This window comes from Elaeis guineensis, chromosome 7, assembly GCF_000442705.2.
Source record: "Elaeis guineensis isolate ETL-2024a chromosome 7, EG11, whole genome shotgun sequence".
Classification (NCBI taxonomy): domain Eukaryota; kingdom Viridiplantae; phylum Streptophyta; class Magnoliopsida; order Arecales; family Arecaceae; genus Elaeis; species Elaeis guineensis.
Window position 1 is genome coordinate 81,514,745 of NC_025999.2, and position 14,752 is coordinate 81,529,496.

A 14,752-nucleotide genomic window follows, 5' to 3' on the forward strand; every position below is an offset into this window, starting at 1 on the left:
ACAAAAAATAGAAAAGGCTCCTGCTTATAAAATTCTTGGGTTATCCGGTTTCAGCTCGATGAAGGTTGCTCAAAGTTTCATTGTTTAATCCTGAGGCAAGGAGATCCAAGAGACGAGCGGGAGAAATGACCGAGCACGGAGCAGCTCAATGTTGAGCTAATATAAGCAAGTTCATCATTTTTCTTTTTTTGGTTTGGCCCCTTCCCTTTTCCATATCATCTCTCCGGCCCATGAGTCCGCGTCATTTTGATTGACTTCGTACTAATAAACTTTTAGTACGCGATTTTAACATAATACATATTTAATAAAATGATTATCTAAATATTAATATTATTCACGGAAATAACGCTGGATTATATTAAAACTAATCGAGCAGAAAACAAGCTGCTGACAGCTCATTCGTTTAACAGCTTATTTATGATACAACTACTAATTACGTAGTGAATGGCTTGGAGCTCAACACACGTAAACTAACAGAACGCCAACTCTCAAAATACTCAGTTCTGACATTGATAAATTGATGGAGGCAGAAAAAAACAGACGAAACCAATACAAACATCTACCATTAATTATTTCAGCACATATTAACAAATAAATGGTCAAGAAATGCAAAGGCTAGATGAGCATGGCGCAGAGATTCCAGGCTCCTGCCGGTCATCTTCCCTTTATATCTTATTGAAGCTCTTGTACGTTCTCGACTATTGAAGCCCTACCATGTTCCTGACTAACCATGAACAAAAAATATTATTACCTGATTTACATGGAGCCTAAAATTTTATACAGGGCAGAGGCTTGTACAAGATTCAGACCGGACAGCAACATCCAAGGCTCGCGGAACACTAGCAACCACTAGCAATTACACATGAACTGGAAACCTGAGACTTGCAGGACTCGGGGCGACAATACCACTTTTATAAGAAGGCTGTAGCGTCCTCAGTGCAAACCACCATAGAATCACTCTCACCTTCTCCGATGCTGAAGCTGCTGTGCTTGTAATATTCTATCTGCATACATCGGGAGGCGAACAATCTCTGCAATCTCATCTAGAAGCACTTCTTCTGTGATGTTGTCATTAATGCTCCGCATCACCTGGGAAGAAAGCAGCAGTATTTAAACGGTCTGCTTCATTCTAGACAATCATGCGGCAAAGCAAGGCCAGAGCGAGTACCTTTCGGTAAGTGCTAATATCATTTGGTGTTGCTTTATCAGTTCTGATGCGCATGCACACCCAACAGCCTTGATCTGCATCCCATGAGCACTCAATGATCTTTCCTGAATGGGATGAGACATCCTCCTCACCTACACAAATAAGGATATGGCTTCCAATGAAGAGAATTCAAAGATATTATAATGCCTATACCCATGCTAATTTGACAATGGCAATGAAAAAGACAAACAAGATGGTGAAAATATCGACGACATAAATCTCACATCAAAAGGTCAATCAGCAGTGGATGACTCTAAGCCTAAATAATATAACCACTATGCTGCTCCAGCCAAGGTTGATGAAGGAGATTCTCTTCAAGGATCCATATGGATGCAGCAAGATCAAGGTAGATGGAAACAAGAAAATGGGATACCAACAGACTAAGAGATGATTATGCCCATGTAAACTGTACCTAAACCTAATTTCCATTTCTTCAATGGCACTAAACAAAGATTCTGAACAACCCAAAAATAGAATATTGCCACCCCAAACCATGAACTCCATGGGGTAAAAATATTAAGCTGCCTTCAATTTTTGATGATAACACAGAATTAGGTTGCCCAATTTTTTCTATAATAAGATAGAAGAAAGCCATGTTAAGAAGTTCTATGCAATGAAAATGTTAAAATTCTTGTTCTCCTAATGGTCACAATACAAAACGACTACAAACTGACTTCAGAGGATTTAGAAGTTCCCAGTGTGGAGATAAAATTAATGATCAACATTTACAACATGAGATCCTAGCAAGGGCAGTGTTTTCCACATACACACGCACAATGTTCAAGGTTATTCACTGCTGGAGGACCTTTATTTCCAGTATTGGAAAAAAAAAAGAAAAAAAAGAAAAAGAAAATAATGCTGTTAGCAGAACAATCCAAGGTACCAGAAATCATCATCCATTATATAAGCCCCCAATATGGTGGTAAATAGGGGTAAGTGGGCAATCCTAGAGTTGTTCACTTCTTATTTCTTAATCTAGACATAGAATTATAAATTTCATTAATCAAAAAGAACCACAGATTCAATACAAAACAGCATCCCTGTAAAACAACATTAAACAATATATTAGATACACCAACAAAATTGTTTAATAGCCTAAACAAACCTTAGGCAACTGGACACGAGAGAGAATGGAAGAGATATTAGGGAACATCATAGAAAAGGTTGTACAGGAGAAAAAGGATGAATCATCAAAATAATTACCCACCTTTAAATATAACTTGTGCCCCATCCATGAGTTTCTTTTTACCTCTCTCGAAAAGAAAAACTAATTCGCGACCCTCACTCCCCACCTGCAAACATGAAACAAATAATCCAAGTTCTCTATTACCTATATCCAACAAAGAATTTAGAATGCAGAGAACAGTATGCATCAACTTAAAATATAAACCAAAGAAGAAATCATAGTACAATTATTTAGCAGATTAAGAAATCATGGACAAACCTCAAAAAGAAAGTCAACCGAGTTCAGCTCTGGATATTTCCACTTCAGAAGACCTTCATGGGTACGAGGCACATAAGGATCATCCCAACCCTAGAAAAAGCAAGTAAAAACCCATCAGAAGTCATGATATTATGTGTTCAGTACAATACCCAAAATAGAAGTTTGTCAAATTAAAAATGCATCACGCTTCCTAGGGATTACATGGAGAGCTTTTGAAAATACACATAAAATGTGTGAACTGTGAAGGTTATATTGAAGCATCATATACGATGCATTATATTGATACCTCAAGAAAAGGACCACAATCATGATGAAACAAAACGTTACTAAACAATAATCTGCATAGAAATGAGCATTCTCCCAAAAACATTGTGACTAATATCTTGCATATACTTTCCATTAAAATGTTATTAGAGACAAACTCCTACTGCATTGACTACATGTCGCGTTGTGATACATGATAGAAACACCTACACAAGCTTTTCAATGATTAAACCTTTTTACGCTTATTCTTGAGCCCATTTTGTTCGTAACTTCCACCACAAATTTCAGTAATGCACATCAGTTTGACATTTATATAAACTCAGATTACCATGCTATTTTTTCTTCTCATTTTTGAAAAACTGAATAAACAGGAAGAGATTTTAGAATATAGAAACAACTGGGACATTCCACTCACAGCTCAACCAGAATTCTTCAAAAATCCTTTATGACAAAAGAAACTTGATAATGTTGCCGAGTTTCCCTGAACTTTTGAACATTTGAAAGTAGTAGATAATTAAATACACTGTTTTTCGAGATTTTCATACGAAGCTTTGATTGTTTTACATAAACAAATTGTGATAGAAGTTGCTGACCGTATTCAGCTATTGAAAGATGATGACCATTCAACCTCACCTGACATTCAAGACATGCCAAGTCACGAAGCGAGCTGCTCCACTCAAGAAGTTAAATTCAACACATCCCTTTTTTTTTTTTTTTGAGGAAAGTGATCAGGAATATAGTTGGCCTTGCTAAAAGCTTATTTCTCGGTGCTACCTTTTGATTCTGCTATTTTGGGCTGTCATAGCCTCCTAGGGTTTTCGTCAAACTGATGACAAGGTAACATTGCAATGGGAGAATGCATGCTTTCAAATAGTTGTAGTAATCAAAAATATCTCCTTACTAAACTAGTGGTATTCTAAAATGATACGATGGTTAGATAAAAGTGTGGAAGTAATTTTATCTTAGATATAATCAATAAGATAGGGTATATCTACAAGGCCAGGAACCAAAATATGGACATAAGTGTACTAGAATAACAAAACCAAAATTAATAAAAAAAGGTTGATTCCTATACTTTAAAATGACTACTTCGTAGAAGAGGTCATGATTGTGTCATCCAAAGATGAAAGACATTAGGTTTCTTGATTGTTTGCATGAGATGGAAAAGGGCAAGCTAAGTGATGCACCAGCCTTTAGTTAGTTATGGTACCTAGGAAAAGGGCCTACTGCGAAGGAAACACAGAATGGAATAGGCATCCGATGCCAGTTCAGGTTACATCTGTCCCATGACTTCTTCTCTTCTATTAGAAGAGGCAACCACCTTTTACAGTTGATTAAAGAAATGGTAATCCAAAAAATAAATAAACAAAAGGGCTATTTTCTTCCTCTGGATACTGCCCAGCTCCTCTCATTAATCTATTTTCTGGACAGCATCTTCTGATTTAATTTTTCATCTTGCACAATTTACTTTCTCGAAGTCTGTTTAATTGCTTAATATCTTTTTCTTGCTCATATTTACATCAGTTGTTTTAGCAGCTTTCTTATGCATGCTCACTCCTTCGTTCAACCTGCCTAATGCTGTGGGCATTGAGATTGCCCGGTGAATTTTTGTTATTGCATGTACACTAAATCCGTTTTAGCACATAAAAGTCCGTCCCCGATCATCGCCTCCTGGTTCTTTTTCTGGCTTTGACATTCCTAAAATATTTGAAGTACTTGTTCTTCATCAAAAATCATAGATATCCATCGCCAAATCTTCAGGGCAGTAACAAAAAAATTGTCTAGAACATATTTAAGCTTCCAAAGGACCTTTACAACCTTATCTAATGTCTTCATTACACTAGGCTGAATCAAATTTGAGCCAATTAAAATGTACTAGTGAAAGCAAAGCACTTGGGAAGACAGCATGGTTAGTTTTATTGGACATAAAAATTACAAAACAACCTTTTATGATTGAATACCTGAAATATAAGGCCATCAGCTGCATGTGAAAGCTTCGGAATGAACTCCTTCAGAAGCTTAACAACAGTAGATAACAACCAGAAGTCCTTCCTCCTAACCTGCTTAATTTTTTTTTAACATAAATGACATAAATAAAAAAGATATGGAGTATAAGTAAATACTGAAAGAAAATATGAACTAGTTGCACGATTTTAGATTTACTTACACTAAACGGTTCCATGTCGTATCTATAAATTGAATTGCATTTTCCTTCACATTCAAACTGCTTTCTCTCATTGTTCCGAGGCCGAACTACTTCCTCCTCCAGTAACTTCCACCTTTCAGAAAAGGGCAACTGCACCATGAAATGATAATATAGCATCATGACCTGGTTATGCAACATCTTGATAACAATTAAAAAAAAAAAAACAAAAAACAAAAGGGTATATAACTCTTCACCGGGTAGCCAAAATCAAGAATTAACTCTAGTTGTCAAAAATTTTAGAGCAACAGAGGTCAATAAATAAGTTATAAGTGTATTGAGAAAAGCATTGTTGGAAGTTTCAGCAGAAATCCCCAACCAAAACAGAGGTTGACTTAAAGACTTTTGAATGAAAAAGGCCTACAGACACACATAGTTGGTTTTTTTTCTTCCCCAACTAAACCATCAAGCCTCGTCCCGACTATTTGGCATTGGCTTTAAGGATCCTCATTCACCAAGCATTTCATGCATCTACTTTATTCTAATTTTCACATGCTGTTCGCCAATCCCTCTAGCCTTTCAAAATCCAGAAAACAGATCAGCATGACCAGCTTTTACATATATGGCATCTGTTAAAAATACCATCATTTTCTTGACACTTTGAGATCTACCAAGCATCTTGTCCTAATTAAAAAAAAGATTTGCAACGGTAGAATTTTGGAATTGTTTAGATATTAGATTTAAGAGAAGCTTAGAGAAATAAATTTGTTGCCAGATTTGATTACCTTCCAGCAACATCAATATTCAAATAGCCAACTAAATCAGATTATCACCAAGCAAAAGAATGTCTATTAGACACCAATATAACATCAAACATGATTAGCATCTTTTACAATTTAAACAAAAATTACATCATTTAGATCATTTCAGCATGAAATTGCTCATAAAAATGCAGCCAAATGTCCTCACCAGCATAGAATAAGTTTTTTGGTTTGAAGTTTTGCCCCAAACATTGAAATCAAATCTAAACTTTCAGCTTTATCTAGGGATATAGTTGAGCCAACCTTGATTGACCCTTGGTTGGCTCAAATCAGTTTTCAAATTATTTCAAGCCTGAATGGTAGAATCAAGATTGATTTGTTTTTCGTTTATCAAGCCATTTGAGCTTATTTTCCATTCGAGCTGAATACCAGCCTAACTGATCAGCTTGATAGTTCCAATCGAGCTCAATTATGTCTAGATCAGAATCAAGCATGGTTCAAACTTGAACTGAAGCTTTCTCCAGCTTGTATTATCATTTAAACATCTAAATGACTCCAGCAATAAAACTTACAAAACAAGTTTAATCACAAAAGATGGATCTAGAAAATTATTAAATATACAATGGCATGTATTGTGATGATTGGTGAGGGCGTGTGTTTAGACCTATACTAGTTATTCATTGAGTAGATCTTGGAATTTAGAGGGTCAAGAAACCTAAGGGATGCCCTCTAGCTAGTCTTTTTGGGTGATGTCCTAGGTCATCTAATATATATATATATATATATATATATATATATATATATATAATATATATATATATATATATATATGTTAAAACGGAGGCTTTGCTTGGCAAAGCCTCTGTCCACCACGTGGATACATTAATAGTTACTCAGTTTGACACATGTATCATATTTTCAATCTCCGCACCCTCCATCGCGCATGCAGAGCAATCCCACCGCCTCCCGTCGATTTAGTCTTGGCTTCAAAAAATGACACAGCACAAGACGAGAAACCAAAAGGCTCAGATCTATAAGAGAAGCTCCATATCCATAAAAAACCACAGAGAAAAAAAAATATTTTCATCCCTGCAGCTCTGTTGCGCACGTGAAGCAACCCCACCACCTCCCGTCGATTTGGTCTCGGCTTCAAAAAACAACACACAGCACAAGACGAGAAGCTATAAGGCTTGGATCTATAAGAGAAGAAGCTCCATATCCATAAAAAGCTGCAGGAAAAAAAAGAAGGGAAGACTAAACAGGAAGCGAGACAAGTGTCCGAGAGAGGGAAAAGGGGTTGTACCTTTAGCTGCCCTGCCTCTCTCTCTCAAGAGAGGGAAGACGGAGAAAACCAGAGAGAAGAAAGGTGAAGAGGCGGCGAGGAGAGGAAGGAGAGCAAGAAAAGGGTTCGGAAGAGGCACCTAATAGAGGGAGGAAGCTAGAATGAACTAAAATAATTTAAAACAAAAGAAAGAAAAAAAAAAAGAAAAGCTGGTACAAGCAACGCCCTAGAAATAATACCAATTTTCTTTTGATAAATATTATAATATATAAAATAAATAATTATCAATAATTTAGTAGTTTATTATGTTACATCTATTTATGGATAGAATATCTCATGGAAAGAGTACTGAAAAATCTAAAAGATATAAAAAAAATATTTAGAAAGAAATGTAACAATTAAAGGCTGGTAGATATCATGGTCTTGCAAAGCTTGGTTTGGTTGTTTATGCCTGTCTGCGGCCATTTCAAAGACTGCAAAAGAAAATAAAGGGCACATGTCACTCTGTCCTTGCTTTTCTCGCTTCCATGGAGTTGTGGTTTGAGGGGGAGAAAAAAAAAGTGCCCCAAGATCGCACATGCATTGGAGCTGTCTCTATGGGAGAGAGAAAGAAGCCACTAGCATGGAGCCACGAAAGGAGGTCCATGGAAGGTTGAGGTCGATGATAGGGACATCGCCATAGTCTGTTGTCTTTCGACGATGGGGATCCAATCAGAGCTCAGGGGGTTGGATGTATTGGGGCAGGAGGTGGAAGAGGCCTACCTCCGTGAGGGCATGTATCCATTGGAGGATTTCGATAGCGCCAACCGCTTCCATGAAGTCACGGTTTGAGAGCTTCCCTATTCGGACGCTCCAAGCCTCCATCCGGTTGGGGCTCCTGAGGATGGGAAAAATAAAGGGAAAACATAGGAAAAATCAACGAAAACATAGGAAAGATGGAAAAAAAATTAAGGGTAAGACTTCCCCACATTGATGATCATTTTTTTTTGTTTCTTTTTCTTTTCATTTCATTATCTTTTTTAGAGATCTATGGGACAGGAGAGCACTTCAAAGAGATTAGAGGGGTTTCTTAGGTTCCGATTGATTTTTTTTTTTTTTTTGAAGGATATGGGATTTTGTGCGAGCTGTGGTGATGCGAGTTCGTCCCTTGAGGTTTTAAGAGCTTCATCTAATCCCGAGCCCTTGTAGACGCCCACTTCCTCCTCGCTCTCCTAGTTGCCACCTCCCACCGCATCTGCCATCACCTTCCTTCCCATTGTCACCAGTGTCACGCTTCTCCCCTCCAATCTTTCTCAGATCGGATCTTCACAAGATAAATAAAATCAAATATTATTTTAGAAAAATTACATCCCATGCATCGCATGGGATTATAAGCTAGTTACACATACTATTGGGGGCGCCCATGATCTATGTAGACTAAGGGACATTATACATGAGCCCATTTGGGGTTGACCACCGACCGATTATGATGTTTATGATCGGATTTGGACCTTTACCTTGGCAAGGATGGCAGGGCTTAAACAAGGGGTAATATGAAAGGCGATACGAGCGTGTTTAGTTTCACATCAACTTGTACATTGGAAAGATCTTGGATACTTATATAGGGCTAAAGAATCCAAATAATACCTTCCAACAAATCTTTTTGATAACGTTCCAGGCCATTATATATGCTATCATGTGACTGAACAATCAGTTAAAATTTTCATGTGATAGTATACATATTCATATACCTGTAGTATACCATTATATACATAAAAATTATAATATAATATTTACATGCCTTATCAAGCTGTGATCGATCAAGACAAAATTCAGTTCAAGCTTGGTTTGTAATTAATTAGAGCTTGTGAACCAGGTTCAAGCTTAATTCAACATTGACATAGGCTCAAGCATCTTACATCAATTGAGCATCCTAGTTTTACCTAGAGCCAATCGGGATTGCTTAATGGCAAGAGTTTCAGCTGAAACTAAATCATGAAGCCAAATTTACTATATATATGCAGCATAAAGTGTATCGTATCATTCTAGGAAGGTACTGGCACCAACACGCCCCTCAGTACCATACCATAATGACAAACATTATTACATGTTCAATTTTACCGCTCGGCATACCAATAGACGATATTTACTGTTGTCAAGGGCATGCCAAGGTGCTTCCACCTTCATCCTTAGTGCCTCATCTCATTGGCTTGATTAAAATGGACACCTTATGTGTCTCATTTAGGCGCCAAGTCACAAAAAAGGTGCACCTTCATGATTGTCTTCCAAGTAGGGGGTGAAAATGGACCAAATAATATCCATCCGAACCCATTTTCATATCCGAATCTATCCGGATATGGACAAAAATTTGAGCATCCGACTAATATCTGTATCAATATCTATATTTGTCAAAGAAAAATGAATATGGCTATAAATAGACAACTATCCGATCCATATTCGAATATCCGATTCTATTTGTAACCCCATTTAATGTTATATAGCACTCATTACCTTTAAAGGAAAGTATATAACCATATTAATATGCTATTAATTTGATTTATCATCCACTTAGTAATATCTTTGATTTTATAGTTATAAAGTTTAATTATCTGACATATATCCATATTATATCCATACTTCCAGTAACCAATTTGTATCCATATCCATTTAAAACAAATGTAGATATGAATTTTTGCATCCGACTGATATCCATATCCGTATTGTATTCGTTAAATAAAACAAATGTGGATATGGATATACTGATATCCAATCTGATTTCAGTCCTGCCTACAAGTTTGTCATGGGATATACCATGACCATCTTCTTGTGTACATATATTCTGTTTGCATCACTGTGATGTGTAAATATGTTTGTCTGGTCACTTGTAGGCATAACTAAATTATCTATTATGTTTGTATGTGGATTTGTGTGTTCTGTCTGTTTTTTATTGTCAAATATGTTTAGCATCATAATTTCATAGTGTTAATATGTGCATATGTCTATATCGAAGCATATAAATATTTCACATATATACGCATACATACACACATACACATCAAAACATTTACATATAGACACACTGGTTATAGTGCATGTGCTTATGCACATATACTCACTAAAGGTAAATCATAAGATACTTGAGCATGCCAATCTATAAATGAACTCAAGGTTGAGAATCCTGAGATTTCAGTTTGATATGTTGCAACAAATTGGAGTTTTTAAGAACACAATTGCATAGAGAAATTTTGGTGGTGTGTTAAAAAAGCAAATGCGATATGTGAGCAGTTAAGGGACTGCATAGTGCATATGCAGTGCTGGCTGTGTATGCAGATGACTATACAGTTACTATTTTTTTTAAACTATTTAAAAATAAATATAATTAGCGCAATAAAAGCAACAATAGTGACAGTAATTTTTATGGATAGATAATAGCAATATTAATAAGAAGTAAAAATTAAAAATTAGTGCTTATTACTTAGCATCTAATACCGAATAGCAATAATAACATTATTAAGATTTTTGCACTGTTAATATGCATGCTAAGACCACCAAAATCTCATGTTGAGTCAAAAGGGTTCAACTATGCAAATCTTTAAAGATGGCAACTAGAGACCTGAATAAATCCAGGTGTCTGATACATATCTAACGGATTGTTAAAGCTGTTAAAGCTGGACACCAGTGTCCAGGTAACATGGCTTTTATCTATAAATAAATAAAAAAATAACATATATTAAATATTAAATATTTGTCTCTTCAAATTTTGAGCTTAATCCAAGTGAACATGAATGAGCCAGACAAAGATCAAGCACGGCATGCCTACTAATCAAGTGAGCCTGTGTCACAGAATTTCAAGTCAAGCACAGGCTGTTCAAAAAACAGCAATGCTACTCTGGTATACCTAGTGCATACCATGATTAGGCAGGAACCTTTTTTTTGCGGTACTCTCCCACTACGCTTCACAAAGTTGCACCTCAAAAGAAATCTTGATGGCAAGACTGCATGCAAAGTATTAAATGCACCTAAAAGCACATGCCCCTAAACTTGTAGTTCATGTGAAGTGACGTACCATACCAAGAAAGTATTCATGACATAGGTTTTAGCCCACATCAGCTTCAAGTAGAGTCGAGTCTTAGCAAAATGCCACCAGGTCAGGATTAGAACTTCAGCTAAATTAGTACAGAATTTTTTACTTGCATATACCCCTCCATCGCAAAAAATAAATAGATAAATTAAATAAAAATATATTATAAATAGAAAGAAAAGCAACTAAAAGGCTAAATGAACAAGAGTATTAACATTTAGCCAGTTGTGGCATACAAATTGGAAAAGCAAACGAATAGTTTAAGAATGCGGGAATAAAATATAACAAAATTGTTAACAGTTGACAAATTCCTGGTTATGAATTTTTACCTTTATAACAGAACGAGAATTAAGTGCCACCAAATCATAGGCTAAATATCTTCTCTTCAGTCCTGTATCAGGTAGTGTGTCGATAATCATTTCCCCATCAATCAAAGTCAGGTTATGAGAACCCTTGCACATGATAATAAAAACAGGTTTTATGTTGTGCATAGAAGTCAAAACCAGTGCAGTACTAAAAGTACAGCATAACATATTTAAGAATTAATATTTTGTACAAACTAACCTCATTCACATTCTTCAGAGGAAAACGCATTTGAACCCTTCGAAAGCAAAAATTTCGGTCAATTAAGTAACAACCATGTGTGGTAATAAGCATCATATACCGGGTCCCATCAGCTTTCCAAGTAGCATAATAATACCTCTGTCTTAATAATTGCAGATTATCCCTGCAAAGATAATGTTGATCAAGCATGAGCTGAGAATAAAAAATCACAATTAAACATGAAACAATAAGTACACAATAAACAATCAACTCAACTAACTGAATTGATACATTTACTATTTTATACCAATGCATTCATTAATGATTAATCCATCTGATGAAGATGCCTCTTGGATTGACAGGTGGTGAAAATATCAAATGATCAGCATGGATTTGCAGGAGTATATTCAAATTCATCTTAATCATCTATCTCAAGAAGTTACTCTCCAGTTTGAAATTTCATAAATGATTTCAGAAGTCCATTTTCCAACTGTGCAGCAAGGAGTTTAATGCGAGAAAAAAAGTATAGGGTTTCCAGAAGTAAATATAAAAGAAATTTGAAGCATATTTGGAATTTTACAAAAGAGATGACATGTCATGTTTCTTATAGATGAGTAAAATCGAATTAACTAATCATCCAGATATAAGGAACAAGGTTTGCTGAAATGTACGGAACTGGACAGTACAGGGTGTACCATACTGGTTGGGTACCGGTATGTGGTACGTGGGGTGTACAACACTCGGTATGCCGAACCAATCCCGTACTAATATAGTAACAGGTTGGCACCAGTATGTGGCCCAGTTCTGATACGACGAACCTCGATGAGGAGAGACAATCTGCTGCAGAAAACCAAAAAAAGAATTTGAACATGGAGAAAAATAGAGACAAAATGGTTGGACGCTAATCAAGAGTCAAGCAGATTAGGGACCCTCTGAAGATGAACATAATGAACCAACATGGATTGGGAAATAGATGATACTTCCAAGTAAACAAGAGCAAAACTCAATCCCTGAAGACCTGTTTCGCTCAAAGTACAGCCCTTCCCAACCACCAGCCCCCCTCTTCCCAAGGGGAAAAATGCCACAAAACAATTCCATAATCTAATATTACCTTCATGGACAGTGACCACTGTAGTGGCAAAATGTGTTTGAACTAACATATCATTCCATTTCTATATTTCTCCTGAGAAAATGGACAGAACAAGACGTTGGCTTTAAATTTCTCAGTGTTAAAAATCACACATGCAAACCATTTCAATATCATAAGCTTTTCCAGTCAGTCTAGCAAATAATTATAGCTCATTTTCCATTAAGGCATTCAGAGTGATGAACAGTACTACAATAATTTCACCATAGTTTGCTATCCATCAAAGCTCTCCGTCTCCGGGATCCCCCCTCCCCCAAACAACCCAATAGCTTATACCAAACATACGTGCCCTCTCCTACAGCCACCACTATGAACAGCCTTCCCTTTCTACCATTCAAAACCCAATGTCCCAAGCCACTCACCAGCAACCAGCCTACAGCCCATGCACCATCACAATCATGCAGTCATGTCCCATCAAACACCCTCAAAACTCTGCAAGGCTCCCCCATTCCCCTTAGTTTTTTAGGTTTTTTAACATAATATTTGTTTCTCCATAATTATTTCATTTTCTCAACATCCATACTTTGATTATCTGACCCAATAGTTAACTTGCACACCTGGTGACCTTGCCAAACCCTTGCTCAGGTCAACAACGTCCAGTCCAGGTCTCAAAACAGTCACCTTGAAAATTCCATCTCCAAAACCTAAGCACATTAGGGGAAAAAAAAAAACTCTACCACATGCAATTCAGATGGAGCTTCCAAACGAAGAAATGTCTTTAAAAATTTCTGGAGATAACCAAATGCCTAAGAAAACTGCATAAATAATGTAGTTAGAGAAGCTACTCTAGCTTGGAAAAAAATGCCTTGAGAACTTTAATCAACTCAATTATGTATTTAGTGCAAAAGGTTACTACTCATACAGTCTAGTAGATTAATGAATTTATTATTGTACTCAGATAAAGGATAACAAGGCTCATGATTTTTTTTTGAAATGAAGAAAAAATATCAAGCTTAGCCAAACCAAACTAGGAACCAGGATAACTCAGGCTCCCAAAATGGGATAAGGTCGAAACCAAGGTTCGCAATCTCAATACCAAGTACCATACCAGCACATTACCAGTTCGATATACTATAGGTCGATATGATACGCACCCCCTACAGAAACAACTCTCAAGCCATTTTTCTTGCTTTTTATCTCGGTGAGTGTCAATACATCCTGGCACAAGTCTAGTATTGACACAAACATGAGTTTTGTACTGGTTCAAACCCGATATGGTACGGCATACCCTGTTCCAAGCAATTCGAGGCAATACAGCAGTCCATGGTCAAAACAGTTAGAACCTTGCAGAATTGACGAATTCCATCCGATCTCAAATAGTTACAACACTATTCAACTGAGTTAACCCAAGCACCTTTTAATAAAATACCCTAAACCCTAGCCCCACACCTCATCTCTAGCTTCACTGCAAGCAGCACCTGCCCTCTTCCTCCAATTGATCCCCCCTCTCCAATCTTGATGGCAAGCAGCACCATTCCTCTCACTCTGATTGACCCCCGACCAAAATTGATGCCATCCGATATGAAATCGTGATCCAACCCAATGGCCCCTCCAGATTTGTTCTCCACTCCCTATCATCTTCTTCTGCTTCTTTTTTGAAAAATGAAAAAAAAATCATTAAAAAAAAAAAACTAGGTTATGGTACCTAACTGTGTACCATATGTCGGTATGGTATATAGTACAGTACCCTATCATGTTGACCCGATACCTGACCCGCATGGATCACGGTACTGGTTTGGCCAACCTTGCTAAGTATAATCCATATTTTAGCAATTAACTTACCACTATCTATACTTTATTGGTAAGCTGATGACAAGAAGATAATTTTATTGTAAATCTAAATGGCGTATTTTCAAAATAAAGATTTCAACAGTCCTTGGAACCTGCTACACAGCAGGGAT

General features: G+C 36.7%; 1 protein-coding gene across 2 annotated transcripts in view; it reads right to left on the reverse strand.

Annotated features, from left to right (window-relative positions):
• Nucleotides 1-596: 596 nt before the first annotated feature.
• The window catches only part of LOC105048839 (uncharacterized), a 35,999-nt gene continuing 21,843 nt past the window's right edge, over nucleotides 597-14,752 (reverse strand). Inside the window, exons 11-18 of one of the 2 annotated variants that reach the window (XM_010928310.4) lie at nucleotides 11,726-11,888; nucleotides 11,491-11,613; nucleotides 5,083-5,211; nucleotides 4,877-4,975; nucleotides 2,652-2,741; nucleotides 2,415-2,499; nucleotides 1,169-1,299; nucleotides 597-1,089 (exon numbers count right to left, since the gene is read on the reverse strand). In XM_010928310.4, the coding sequence (XP_010926612.1) occupies nucleotides 961-1,089; nucleotides 1,169-1,299; nucleotides 2,415-2,499; nucleotides 2,652-2,741; nucleotides 4,877-4,975; nucleotides 5,083-5,211; nucleotides 11,491-11,613; nucleotides 11,726-11,888 (949 nt within the window). In that variant the 3' untranslated portion in view covers nucleotides 597-960. Of the gene's footprint in view, nucleotides 1,090-1,168; nucleotides 1,300-2,414; nucleotides 2,500-2,651; nucleotides 2,742-4,876; nucleotides 4,976-5,082; nucleotides 5,212-8,353; nucleotides 8,405-11,490; nucleotides 11,614-11,725; nucleotides 11,889-14,752 lie in introns of those variants that run through there. The other variant, XM_073261248.1, reaches the window with a different exon arrangement.